The sequence below is a fragment of the Fulmarus glacialis genome, unplaced genomic scaffold, assembly GCF_000690835.1.
Source record: "Fulmarus glacialis isolate BGI_N327 unplaced genomic scaffold, ASM69083v1 scaffold49150, whole genome shotgun sequence".
In the NCBI taxonomy this organism is placed as follows: domain Eukaryota; kingdom Metazoa; phylum Chordata; class Aves; order Procellariiformes; family Procellariidae; genus Fulmarus; species Fulmarus glacialis.
The window spans coordinates 16,534-30,921 of NW_009188119.1; the positions used below are offsets into that span (position 1 = coordinate 16,534).

A 14,388-nucleotide genomic window follows, 5' to 3' on the forward strand; every position below is an offset into this window, starting at 1 on the left:
TTTCAGTAATGTGTTCTGCTCTTTCAGCTCCGATAGCAGCTACAGAGATAATAAAATATTTGACCCAGAATGCAGTTCATCTTTCACCAGTAGCTCTAAGAGCAACTACATCCTTGTTGTAAGAGTTCAAATACTTAAACTTTTCCACAGAGAATGAAATCAGTGAACTAAGTTATGACATCTTCATTTCCCAAATTACGTCTTAAATATGTCCCACTGCAGATTCCCCTGTATGTTCTGCACTCCATTTCTGATCAGATGCCAAAACTGCCTTGAACCACTCCACTGTGCCGTAATATTTTTCAGCAAAGTCCCAAAGATGTAAGTTATTCCTTAAAATAGAAATATTCCTAAAACAGGAACAGATTTGGTAGTTTTGTTGTATATTCCATTGCATGGGTAACACCATAATCTAACATCTTGTCTCTGCCCAAAAGTTGTGCCACTTTAACCGTGCCCAGGTTTGCCAGCTACTCATTTGTCTCCGATTATGGTTAGTATGCACTCCCTTTGCTTAATCAATTAATATTTTTCCTTATGTTTATCTGATCTTGAAATGTATCACTGCAGCATCACATAATGACGGAATGGCTCTTCCAATATTTGAAACTCGCACCGTTATCAGCAAGTAATCTTGACAGGAAACAACCTGTTTGATATATTCATGGTTAAAGCAAAGATAAGGGGTTAGTCAAAACCTGTTGAACTCGACTGTGCACACATACATGTGTTTAGTAGGCTAATTGTTTAAATTAGGTAGGATATAAGCAGCTATCTTTGAATACTGTGTATGGGACAGATTTCTGATACCTATGTGATTACACTCTCTAGGTAGGTAAAACGATTTCTTTTTATGAATGCGCTACCTCTGACTAATTGAGGAAGCTTAAGTATTTGGATTTGCAAATACTTTCAGTATCAAAATCTGAATAGATTGAATACATATATTTACATGCAATATATAGATTTAGTATATTCTTCTACCATAGGTGTAGTTATTTAGGTATCAAGCCTATTTAGGATTGTACAGTACAACATTGCTTAAAAATACTGTAAAAATATCAGCCACACAACTGAAGCAGTTAAGCCTGGGCAAAACCTGAGTGGACACCAGGCCCCTATAAATCTTCTCGTGCATCTGAGACTGCACACTTGCCTGCTCGGTTTCATGTTTGTATTTGTCTGCCCATTCCTCAATGGTCTTCTTCTCAGACTGAGTTTGGTGCAGCTCCTTCCGGAGCTTGGCAATCTCCTCTTGAAGGCTGAGGACACGGTTGGTTGCGTTCTTAGCCTCCTCCTCGCTCATCCGAAGCCTTTCCACATCACTCCGCAGCTTCTCTGTCTCTGTACTGTACATTATCTCCAGGCTGCTCAGCTTCTCCAGCAGAGATTTGTACTCTTTGTTCTTTGCAAAAGACAACACAGACATAGCAGCTGTTGGAGAAGTTCTGGTTTAAAGAAGCCTTCTAGTTCCCTACAGAATATACCCAAACACAGGAGCAAAAGAGCAGCTTCCCCATTTCCAAAAAGTTTCAGCCTGTTTTTGCAGAACTGCTTAACGAGGTGACAGAACAGTCCAGTCTCTAAGCCTGCACATTAACATCCCAGACTAAAATCAGACAGGGAGCCCACACACGTCAAACATGATCACCTCACCTTCCCCTTAAACAGAGCAACTGACATGCTTCAAATGAAATACTGACATTAAGGGAGCAGATGTTTTCTCTCAGTGCTGCTGAGAGACACAAATGGATGCTTTACTGTTCCAGTTCTACTGCGGCCTCCCTTTCTCTTCTATAAATGTTCTTCAGCAGAAAAGAGAACTGATACCTTACAATGAAAATTCAGTGCATTTTTCTGCGAATGCCCACAGTGCTACTGAGAAAGGTAATACAAGATTTCTAACTATTTTCCCTGAGGCCAGGGAGCTTTTACCTGCTCATCAATTTTTCGCTGCAGCTGCATGATCTTGTTCTCCAAGCCAATGTGAAGCTTCTTGTAGCGTTCTACAGACCGGGCCTCTATCTTCAGTTTCTTTAGCTCCCTCTTGGCCATCATGCGCCGGTAACAGCATTGCAAGTAAACAATTGCCTTCAACGTCCTACGGTAGTACACTCGAGCTAGCCAACCTCTTACATGTTTCTGAATAATAATAGACTTGTGCTCCCGAAGCATCTACAGTTAAGAAAAAACACCACAAGGGGTATGAGAGTTGCAAACTACACCTGCTCAGTTAAACAGACTCCATAATGAGAGGTGTAACGATGAGGTACACACAGAGACACCTTAGCCTGCAAAGAGAAACTTCTGGTGAAAAGTAACAAGAAATGAATATGGAATTAATTTAAACAAAAAAGAAAAGAAGACAGGAATAAGGAAGATGACAGGGAATAAAATGAAAAGGAACCAGAAGGAAAAACGTGGAAAGAAAGAACTGGAGGCACACTGAAGAACCAGGCATTCCTTTGTGTTGATGTCAGATCCAAGCTAATTACAAAAATATATGGTACCTGTTGGTAAGATTTTAGAATCACTGACATATGCTTCATAGGATTCAGCAATACATAGTTTAAAATAACCACAGCTGATATGCAATGCAGCTAGTACACACTAGAACCCAGAGTAAATTGTAGCAGCTGTTAAAAACAGCAGCCGTAGTCTAGCTGACCAAACTACAAGTTCCTGTCAGTTTTCCTTTTTTTTTTTTTCCCCCTTTTTTTTTTCCTTTCCTTTTTTTGGCATATCTTAGACTTGCCAGCATGGAAAAATCTCCATTTATTCTAATCAGAAATTTTATATAGTAATAATTCCAATTTATTTCATGGCAGAAATTTCAACCATAGCTTTGAGGTGTAAAAAAAAAAAATTTCATAATATTTTTTAAAAAATAATTTTAAATGAGAAACAGGCAAGAATGCCAGCAACCTTCATCAGTGTGTTAGTCAGAGACTTGCACTAGGAAGAGTCTGCTACTTGGTTTTGGATCCTTCACCCACTGATTCAATCAGAGATCCCCCAGGTCTGGAGCACCTGAATTCCAGCGGACCACAGCTATGCTCAGAGAGCCTGCCCAAACCCACAAGGTTTGAACTTCAGAGTTCACTTAATAAAGCTTCTGCGAATTAAACAGTTTATTCTAAAGAACAAAACTATTTAAGATTTTATGTTACTTCTTGGATTTGATAGTTTAAAGTTCATATGCAGTTCACATTCTTACACTGATTTACCACAAAGCTGATAAGACAAACTAGTAGGGTAACAACAATTTTATTTTCTTTTATACTTCTTAGCAAATGAACTGAAATGTGTTAGAAGCGTTAAATTTCCAGATCAATGAATTTAAAAGGTTCACTGGCAAAGTGGCAAGATTATGATACACAAACTTTCTCCTTTAGCATTTATTTCTGAAGAAAAAATGAGACTTGAAATACCAGCACTCAGTTAAATAGCACACTGAGGTAAGGAAATAGCTCTCTCAAATGTACAGCAAGGTCAAAAGCCAAAGTCTTTCTGACTGCATGTCGTGCAGAAAAACCTTCTTACACGTTTCCTGGAATAGTCCTTCAGGTTACCTGTGGGTGCCTGAGCAGCTCGAATACAAGTAGCTTTCAACAACATCTTCACCGCAAGTTTGAAAGCAACAAGTCCCATGAAATACCTCCATCGTGCAGGGATGGTCCTCATCTGCCAGTGAATTCTCACACCCATGCAATCCAGTGAGGAAACAAGCCACTCCAACGTAAAGTGAGAGTATCAGAAAAGTTACTTAATTTACCAGATATTTCCCAGGAAAGCTTATGTAAAAGCTATGGAGGAACTGAACTCCTTGTTGAGAAGCACATCGCAATGTCTCGAGCAGAAGCTTTCCCCAGGATGTGTGAAATAGATGATTCATCCATTTTAAATTCCTTGTATTAGTCATGTGACTGCAACACATGCCCTCTCTTCTAACAACAACAACAGGTACCTTTCACAATCCTAACGAACAACACGTGTACCGTATATTACTTACAGAGTCACGGCTCAGCCCAAGCGTGCTGTCATAGGGCAACCTTTCGGTTTCCCTCATTTGCAATCACCGTGAACTTCAGAACAACCGTGTTTACCTGCCCATGGCACGCAGAGCCTGTGCTTCTCTCTCTGGCCATCGCTGTATCTCAGCTTTAATAAAATTCCACCTCAGGAGGACAACGTATACACAGCACACCGCAGGTACATTGTCAGAACTTCATGTTTTACTGCGGTGAACAATTCACTGCTCGAGGGAGATTCTCTCTGACAGGCAAGTCTGACCACCCCTTACAGGGACCCCTCCAGAAATCTGCCATCTCTATTAAGAGGGAATATAACAGGTTTATAAAACTCTGCTACAGGACAGATGCGGTGTGTATCACTCACGTGACTAACTTCATTCATACAGAATCATCTCCCATTTTCCTAAGGATGGCTTTTAGTCCATGTACTGCTGTGACCCACATCTCACTTTGTCACATCTGTCAGATCGCTATTAAAAACATATCTTATACAATCTCACAACATAAAATATGGTTTATAATAATGAAAACGCTAAGAATTCCAATAAAAAGGCAAGTAGATACCTGCACAAAAGAACAGCTGAGTCAAGCACGGGATCTTACTACTTAGAAATTCGTAATACAAATGAAAAATATACAGAAACTTCAAATATGAAAGAGAAACACATGGAACATACACATTAGTTGGCTTTTTGTAACATGCCTTCGATATCTACCTGCTTGGGAAAAAAATAGAACTCTTCCGGCTAACTTTTCAGTGAAATGCAGGCTGACTTTTGAGCCTAGTTAAAACAATTCGTGTAGACAAAAGTGCCATGAAACATGCTGGCATTTTGCAGTCTAGCCATTTGAATCATAATTCTGTTTCCAGTCCTGTAACTACTGAACAGCAAATTCTAATTTCCTAATTGAATTTTTATTTTTTATCAAGCGTAATCAGGAAAATATTATCAATATCACTAGGACAGGGTTATATCAATTTCTCTCCGAAACAAAACCAACATCAATATATTAAAAAAACCAAAAAACCTCCCATGCTTAAGTTTTAATCTCCTATTTTTGTGGGTGTCTCTTTGCTAACATTAATCTCCTTCAGTATATTCCATCAGCCATTTCAGAATCACTGAAATTAGGGATGGAATAGGGATAGTAGTGCATCACATATGTATATTGATGTGAGCAATACTGATTTGGACTCATGGAGGCATATTCACACATGGCGATTTTCAGTATTTAAGTGCCTTGACATTCTATATAACAGATGAAGAAGTTTTCTCAAGAGAAATGCTGTAAATCCCTGTTAGATTCTCCACTGACTGCACTGAAAGTCTAAGTACATCCATATTAGATGACAATGTGAATATCTCTAAAATGACAAGTTCATTGATTGCAGTATCAGATCTTTTTAATTTCCAGGTGCTGTCCTTCAATCCACGTTGTGATATTTTGTTTGTGCGTTATGCGTAACAGCACGCATACGAACATTTCAGATTCCCAAGGGGATACCACAGATCAGCTTCGTCCTGAAGGTATGTGGAAATAAAGCTGGAGTGAATTAGTAAAACATTATGACTTCTTACCATTTGGTACTTGTTCCTGGCCATGTAACCTCTTAAGAGAGCCTGAAGAGCAATAGTAGCAGCTCGCATGCATTGGTATCTTTTGCGGACCACATACATGCGCTGGAACTTCTGAATAGTGATGGCAGCCCGTGTTCTCCGCAGGAACTTGGCATAGCTAAGCAAGAAAAAGATTACAAATAATACCTGCAATTATTTTCCCGTGCTTGAATACTTTTTTTTTTACATCCTATAACTTTACCCTCTTTCTCAAGAGCTACATTTTCTACTTCAGTTTCTTCCTAACGTTGTCAATGATACAGCATATTTACTTGCTATTCTACCAAATGGCAGTACAACAGAATGACAAATTAAAAGAAACCTTGCAAGATTTTACAGGGAAATGTTTTCACTTCCTCTGAGAACTGTGGTATAGAACTGACAAGATAAACTCAGCTTAATTTCTCATCACCTTTTCTCCAGCTTTACAGCTATTTCCACTATGCCACCTTCCAGATCTCCTCTCCTAACCTCAACCTGTAGAAAACGTTTGCTCATTCTTGGCCCGCTCAGCAAGACAATGACAAAGCATCTTGACAAAAGCCTCTTTCTGAAGGTTGATTCTTACAGTCTTCATAACCACTTTGTCTTTGACTGATACCACCCATACTCCTATCCTTTCCTTTAGCCCATCCATGGCCATCCCTCAGAAGTCAATCCAAACAAATGAGCCTGACTGATGTATCTCCCTTCACAGCTGCACCCTGAATGAGGAACGGCTTCTCCAGCAGGACAGACAGACCCTGCTGGGAGGGCACATGGAAACTGGGCAGTAAGGACTCAGCCAAGAGTCCTGCTTTACCTCATCTGCAACATACCTCCCAGTACTACTTGTACTCTTCTCCCACTAACGACATACTGTTCTAACCATCATACAGCCAGGGTGCTACTGTCCTCTCAGGAAGGTCAAAAACAGGCAGGACAGACACATTCATTATATTCAATTTCCTTCATTTCCCTGGAAAATCATTTCCTCTCAGCCAGTAGAGGAAGGAGAGAACAAATGTATCACATTTAAATGTCCTACTTAAACGGATCTGAATTGAGGCTAGTGTGGGTTTTCCCACGAGCGTTGCTTACCATCGTGCTTGGTACCCTCTGACATATCTCTGAATGGTGATGGCAGCCTTCCTCATACGCACGTACTTCTTTCGCATCAGCCAGCCTCGGATCGTCTTTTGGATGCGGATACAGGCAGCTCTCAACTTATCTGCCCTTATTTTTTCCAGATAGGCTACTTGACCAGCCCGGAAAAATATTTTTGTCTTACCAAACTGGTACTTATCCTTGTCCTATTTTCAGAGGTAAAAAGAGATCAGTTACAGCATTAAATGTTAGTGGATAAAAAAAAGGCATGAAGGGCTAAATGAAAGTACAGTTAGTAAAGAGGCAAAATTATCTGTGTGATATTTCAAGTAAACCTAGACTTAAATTAAGTAGTGGAGGAGAGTGTTTTCTGTGTATGGTTCTGTTAACAAATTAATACAATGCATGGCCTAAAGGAGTAACATAAGATTTTTGCTTAGACAAGAATGCCACAAAGATTGTAAGAGATGTGGAAGGCTACAGGAGGTGACAAGGGGGCCCAGAGGATTAAAGCAATACAGGCAATGCACCGGTACAATTTCCTGCTTAAATTGTAGGTGACCCCTTGGAACAGTCCATCTCCAACCATATTACACAGTACAAACAGAACAGCTAGGGCTTCAAACATGCACGCATCATTTACTGCATCAGGACTAAGACAGAACAAAATATCTCGCTGCTGCTCAAATACATCTGAAATTTCAGAACTAAACCAGAAAGAGAATAATATTCTATCTCTATAAGCTGTAGTACTCCTTGGAGCGAAAAACTGAGAATATACAAAGGTACACTGAAAAAAAATTAATTTTGTTGATTGTTTGATGTTAAGTTAAAAGGAACAGCAGTCAAAGAGCTACATCTTAGGATACATTTAACACTATACATTAACACTATAAATAGACACACGCATTTAAACCAAAACATTTTCGTTAAGTCCACCCAATGACACAGAATTTAAAAAGCTGAGCCCCAGCCTGCCTGCACAGTATTTATTTTTTTGTTTCCATAAACATCCTAACATTGGCATTGCACTTCAGCAAGGTAAGCTTTCTTGCTTTTGTATCTTCAGTAAACTTTGTCTCTTTCTCTTCCTAACTGACACTTCTGAGTAAGTCTCAATTAACGATCTTCTACTGAGAACTGGCTGGAACTGTCTCTTTGGAGCCTGCCTGCCCTCCGCAGTTCATCGGTCCTTAAGAAATCCCAAGAAACACACCAGTTCAGGTGCAACGCCAGTTGTGTAGATGGCATAGCCTGGGAATGTAGGGCTGCAACTGGAGGTAGGAGGCAAAGCAAGAGGCTGCCGAGGTACGAAGACAGCCACAGTGCTAAGCAGGGAGACAATGTCACGAGGATGAAAGGAGGGAAAAAGGCTGACTTCAGCACAGGAGCTGAGAGGAGCAGTGTGAAAGACACAAACATACACAGACAGAAACACCTCCACATTAGAAAACCTCCAGATAACTATACCTTACTTAAGGTGTGGTTAATGCATCTTGCCGTTAAGCAAGGTAAGGTTCACCCTCAACCCACCCACACTTAAAATCACTGTCTTCCTTTCCTGTGATACACTGGGAAATTCTACAGTTCCTGTGCTAATATTGGTGGTTTAGTACTTTGTAGAAGTACTACAATAGTGTGGCTATATGATGGAGTAAGGGATGCTATCTTTACTCCTTCAGATTCCAAATGCTCTCAGCACTAAGTCTAGTACCACAATCAGCTTCTCCAGGACATTTTTACACGTCTGCTTTCGGTCACTAAGGACATCTCTCTGCTTCATCAGAACACGGTAACGGCTGAAGAACTCTTGGTATGTCCACCTGTCCCAAAAACAGAGGCACTGTCAGTCCCAACAATCAATAATTCTTTTAAAAAGAAGAACTGCAGCTGAAAGCAATCTAAAAAGTGGCAAACACACCTGGAGGGGAAGCCAGCTGCACTGATTCGGATGGTCTCCAGGACGCCACAAGCTCTCAGCTGCTGCACTGCCCGCTTTTCATCAAATCTACGTAGGAATAAGAAGAGCCTGTGGGTGTGGGGCTAGTTTTTTACATGGGACCTCTGGCCCTGCGCACAGCCGGGACAGGAGTGGCACAGAGGGGGAGCAGAGGTTGGATGTGATGGTGGTTAAGAAGTCCAGCCCGTGCTTCTGCAACTCAGCGAAAAGAGAGGACAGCCTGACCCGGGGAATTGCCCGAGCCCGTAGGCTGCTGCAAGCTGCTTGTCCTGTCCTGCTTCCCGCCGGCCTGCCCAATAGTCATGGGAGTCTTTGTGGGCCTGGATTTTAAGCAAACTTTTGAGAAAAGCTGCAAGCAAGTTCATTTATGAAAAAAAGATACGGAATAAGACGTTGGAATCTGCAAAAGCAAATTCCAGCAAATGTCAAATGACCTCAAGGAGTACAAACTGCCAGTCACATTTAAAACAGCTAGCAATGAAAATGCTGGTATTTCTCCTCATATATCACCATAAACAACAACAAAAAAGCATCTGGAAGTATTTCTCCCTCTATTCATCCCAAACATCTCCTGCTGTAAGTACACGTACACATGCACAATGAGTCCATAACAAGAGAAAGGAGACACACCACTCCTGAGTGAGCAAGGTTTAGCAGAACCTCGAACCTCTGAGGCTTTGGGCAATTCCCTCCCATGCACAGGCTCTACGAACCATACGAGAACCAGCTTACGTGAATGGAAACTTGAAGTCGTTAGGCTTAATACAGCGCACGTAGTGTGGAGTTGTAGCGTTCAGGGTTTCCATCAGCAGATGAAGAGAGTTTCGAAACTTTTTGAAAAAGAAAAAGGGAAAAATATCAGGGAAAAGCCTCAATAAGCTTAGTCATGTTTGAGATAACCTCAGGAAGCGGACCTAGGGATATTTGCTTACTTGTAATAATGCTTTCAGTCATAAATACCAGCTTGTTTTTGTTATGGCAATAAATTTTAGTTTCAGATACCATCTTTGGGTGAATTATGTTACAGTGAGACTTCTAAATGTTAGGCTTTACAGGAGTAAAGCTCCCATATTAGCATGTGATAAATTACAAAAACATGGGATAGACTGAGTTATTTTCAGCTTTTGACTACCTCATCTACCCTAATCTTTGTCTAATCCACCTCTTCATGACTAAACCTCATCGCATATTACTAAATAGCCATTTAACTTTAAATAAATTTTAAATCAAATTTAAAATCAACAGAGTGGTAATAAAAAAAAAGTATCAGTTTCTTCAGCTCCACTGATCCCAATGTCAGACCTACTGAAGAGAACTTTGAAAGTCCAATATCCGACAGCTTTAGGAGCTTTGCTTTTAAAGAAGTATCAGGACCACAAATACCTAACGTACTGCAGTATATCCTTCTAACCACAGAATACCCTAACAGATAAAGAAAACTATGAAAACACATCTTAGATGTTTTAAACATATTGGTATGGATTTCCCTCTTTCTGTTGAACTCATGATTCTAAGCCAGCCTCTATTTCTACACAGAATATGATAAAAATCACTTTTGTATTAGCTTTCTTTAAAATTTATAAATTAATATACATGGTTGATTGATAGGAGTAGTATGAGACTAGCCCTAACACTTTAACTCATAGTTTCAGTCTGACAACAAAAGCGTTAGGCCTCTACCACCCTCAGGATACTGTCTGTTTGCAAAATCAGAAATGAAGTTCAAAGTAAAAACGTAACTGGGCAGGGGTTCTCTTTCATGAATTGCAGAAGATCGGAATTTGCAGCCTGTGCCACGAACACATGCCAAGCACCAGCAAAGTGGTACAGGCTGGCAAGTAGATAAAAACTGAGTAGTAAAGCGTCAAAAAAGTTCCCCTTGGCTCCTATGTATAGTCCAAGCGACTATCTGGCATATATAAAGCACTGACTGGGGACATAACCAACTTGAGAAAACACCTGTTAAATCTGTTGAGTGGAAAGTAACAAAGTAGTATTGAGTTCTCCACACATACAGATCTGCATGCTTTTAATTTAATTCTGGCACATACACGTGGATATTTTATATTTAGCCCATTGATAACTGGAACCAAGTTTTCTGGGGACTGAACTCCCATTTTTGATTTGAGTCAGACAATGTGGCACATGATCAAAAAGACCCAGTATAAGATTTTCAAAGCTTCTCAGCATCCAGCATGTTAAATCTATTTTGAAAAACATGAGTTTCAGTTTTGGCACCACAATAAGAACAGAGCTCCCTGAAATTGTGGCCCAAAATATATTAGTAATTAGGGTATATTTGCTCCAAACTGTAAGTCATAATCAGCTGCACCTGTGTCAAAATCACAAGGGATCCCAAGAAGCACCAGCACACCTTGAGACCTATGAGACAGAGGGAGGTAGAGGGCGAGATTATTTAATAGAGCTGCATTTTCAAACTCACCTGATGTCCCACAGTTTTCTTATGCTCCTTGCTGGCTTGACCTGGCCTGGCCTTGGCTGGTTTTACAGCCGCTCGAGACAAAGGCACGCGCCCTGAAGGGGTTGCTGATGTGGGACTGAGGACCTTCTCCTCATCCTGGAATAACTCTGGTAGAAGCTTAAACTTGATGTAACAGCAGAAAAAATACAGAGGGTAAGAATCTAGCAAGTGATTGCACCCATTTGTGCTTAAGGTAGTTAGAATCCAGGCTCAGTTTTTGTAAGCATTGGGTTTTTGTTGAACTCCACATGGGGACAAACGCAAAAAAGCATTCAAGCTAGTAGTATAGTGAGTGGGCCATGATTTAATACTAAAAATTTTGTAGGTTTGATCAGTGAGTCTCCTTCTGAAGACAAAATTCTCTGATTGGAGGGTTTTTTCATAGAGCCAGCAATAGCTTCTATGTGAAACTGTTAGATACTGACAGCAGTTTCATAAGTACCAATTGCAATTATGTATGGCTGCTTTGACCTAAGAAGGAAACACAGGGTCCTCTCATATTCCAGTGGTGCAACAGACTCCTTTGTGGTTGAGAAATATCTAGGACACTGAATAACCCAGCAGGCAACAAAGAATATTCCTGCTATATCACTCTAAATTGAAATTATCAACTTAAAAGAGGAACCATCAACTAAAAAAAACCATTAGCCAAATTTTAGCTGACTGAAGATTCACTCTCAGGCCAGTGGGAGTGGGTGGAAAAACCTGAAACATCTTTCCAAATATCACACAGGGCTTCTGGTTCCCTTTCTCTAATGACTACAAAATACACCCATATATAATAGCTGCTTTGAAATAACTTGTAACTAAAAATAACACCACCAGGTCTTTCTACTGACAACTATAGCACTTCAGAAGCATTATAAGAGGAAGAAAATCTGAACTTCTCTACCTGTCAATGAATAATCTTTTATCTAGCATCTGTGCATTTTGTCCCAAGAGATAGGAGCATTCAATTTTCAGTACTAGAAAGTGCTTGGGCTAAGTACAACCTAAAAAATAAAAAAATTGGTTTTGCCTTATAAAACTTGGTGAGCATGCACAATATCCAATGAAACATGCTGTGCAACTAAATGGTACTTGTGCTCTGCGGTTGTGCCAGATGGGCTAGCAGAAGGCATCAAACGTTCCTCAGTAGCATTCAGCACAGCACTCCAGCATACTATAATGACTATGAATGCTACAAAAGTATCCTAAATTCCTGAACTAAGAAAGGAATATCACAGCTTAGCTTTATCTCACCTGCGTCTGCTGGATTAGGAGCATGATCACCTTAGATTACCTCTGTAGCTGGTGGAAGAATGACATTTCCAGAGGGTGATTTAGCCCATCTCCTTCCACTGACTCAATAACGAGTTCAGGATGACTGGGCCACCACCAGCTCGTTCAGCTGCCCATGGTCAGATGGAGTCGGTGTGTACAGGCGTCTGAGCTACAGAGCCAAGTCTTTTCATCCCGTACAGAAACTTATTTGAATGCAATATGCTTTGTCTGAAACTCCTGATGCTCTCACACCAGGGGTGGAGTGGGAAGGGGGTGCCCAGTGTCTTGACTGCAGACGGATGAGCTCTTGTAAGCTACCAGTACATAAGTTTCATTCCCTTTTTCCAACCCTGGCAAAATCTGCCTGTAAAAATGGGCAAGTGCATTTCAAAGGCGCCATTTTCATAGACACTGCCTCAGTTACTGCATGCAGAAGAAAGGAGCAATGTATGGCCTTCTGCAACAGAAGTCAACAACAGGAGAGCATTGCTGAGATGATCCACACTGTGGGGGCATTCATGTTTTTGTTTGGTTTTAGTTTTTAGTATCTTACCAATTTTCTTTGTTTCGTAGAACACCAGGAGTTTTCAAAGAGAGGGAAAACACTGATCAAAGGGCAGATAATTCACGTGGTAGAAAACAAGCGCGCAAGCACTTTTTCCCTGTAATTTTTTCAGACGACTTAACAGACATGCTGCTAACAATCTTACAGATCACTTCTTTCAATACACAGCCACAAGAGAAGATTTTAACAACATGCCAGTAGCAAGCATGAAAGCTGAGGACTGTTGTATTGCTTTCATGATACATGCATGGAAACTGAACTAGTTCAAAGAGGTCCTGTGGGTGGATTTATAGAGAAGGCCAAAACAAATAGCCAAACACTACAGTGCCTGCCAAGAGCAGTGTGTGTCATGCACATCGGAGAGCAAAAAAGCATTCGAGCTGTATGTGAGAATGGGCATGGGGAGGATGACAGATGATGCATTCAATTTAGAATTACCTTCTGTTGAATGGGCACAACAAACCCAGAAACAGTGACAACAACAAAAAAAAAAATCAGAAATGCAATCCCACTACAATTACTTTTTTAGAAGCCTGCTGAAAAATAAAAATGAAACCTTCTTTTGAAAATCTGTTTTCTTCACAGTTGAATTTTTTTTTTTTTTAAACACTGGTTTTGGTAAAATTTACCATTGGGGAAAACCATGTTGTTTCTTAGTGTTTAGACTGAATTGACTCAACCTAATGAGCCTGCCCGAGCTGTTGTCATGCTCTTATGGCAGCTATGTCCCCATCGTCCCTTACTCACTGGACTACATCCCTCGGAGCACCCCTACACCTCCACCCCGCCATGGCAGAGCTGGAGCTACCCAGGCGGCTGGTCCCTGCCAGCTCCCTGAGGATGCCACCTGCCTCCCCCACACAGAGCAACTAACTTCACTCAAACCACTTCAACACTTCTCTCGGTGGAAAGTCTGCTGTGGTTTTTCATTATATTACATGTTTTAATCATTTAGCTTCATATATCTGCTCAGAATAGAAACAGAAGAGAAAAATGTTGGTTTTCCTGATAGAATAGCATAATTTTAAATAGCCTGTCCTTGTTACCCAACTTCCTGGGCCATTAGAGCTAGCAAATTCCCAACAGCCATCACAGCGCAATGTCAAGTTAATTGCCTTTACATTTCAGAAGAGCACAACTAGCATTTTTTCCATTAAAAAAAGCAGACGATGCCAATGAAGGCCTGTTCTATAATATTCCTTCACGCAGTATTTTTCAATTCAGATGTTATCTTCCTTTCATAGATATCAAGAAGGCAAGACCCCGTAAATTCTGGTTTGTGTCCTTAGGGTCTATACATTTCATTCCTCTCTCGTTTTGCTTGTGGAACAGAATTTGTCTCTCCTCCAGAAATCTTCTGCTCAATTGTGAGGCCATAA

The 14,388-nt window shown here is 40.6% G+C and overlaps 1 protein-coding gene across 1 annotated transcript in view; it reads right to left on the reverse strand.

Annotated features, from left to right (window-relative positions):
* The window catches only part of MYO5A (myosin VA (heavy chain 12, myoxin)), a gene marked incomplete at its 3' end in the record, with an annotated part of 74,271 nt that overhangs the window by 15,084 nt on the left and 44,799 nt on the right, over positions 1-14,388 (reverse strand). Inside the window, 9 exon segments of the mRNA XM_009577166.1 lie at positions 1-39; positions 1,157-1,405; positions 1,936-2,175; positions 5,615-5,771; positions 6,734-6,945; positions 8,454-8,562; positions 8,661-8,747; positions 9,432-9,529; positions 11,143-11,304. The exon segment at positions 1-39 is cut by the window's left edge and continues 94 nt beyond it. Coding sequence (XP_009575461.1) covers positions 1-39; positions 1,157-1,405; positions 1,936-2,175; positions 5,615-5,771; positions 6,734-6,945; positions 8,454-8,562; positions 8,661-8,747; positions 9,432-9,529; positions 11,143-11,304 — 1,353 coding nt within the window.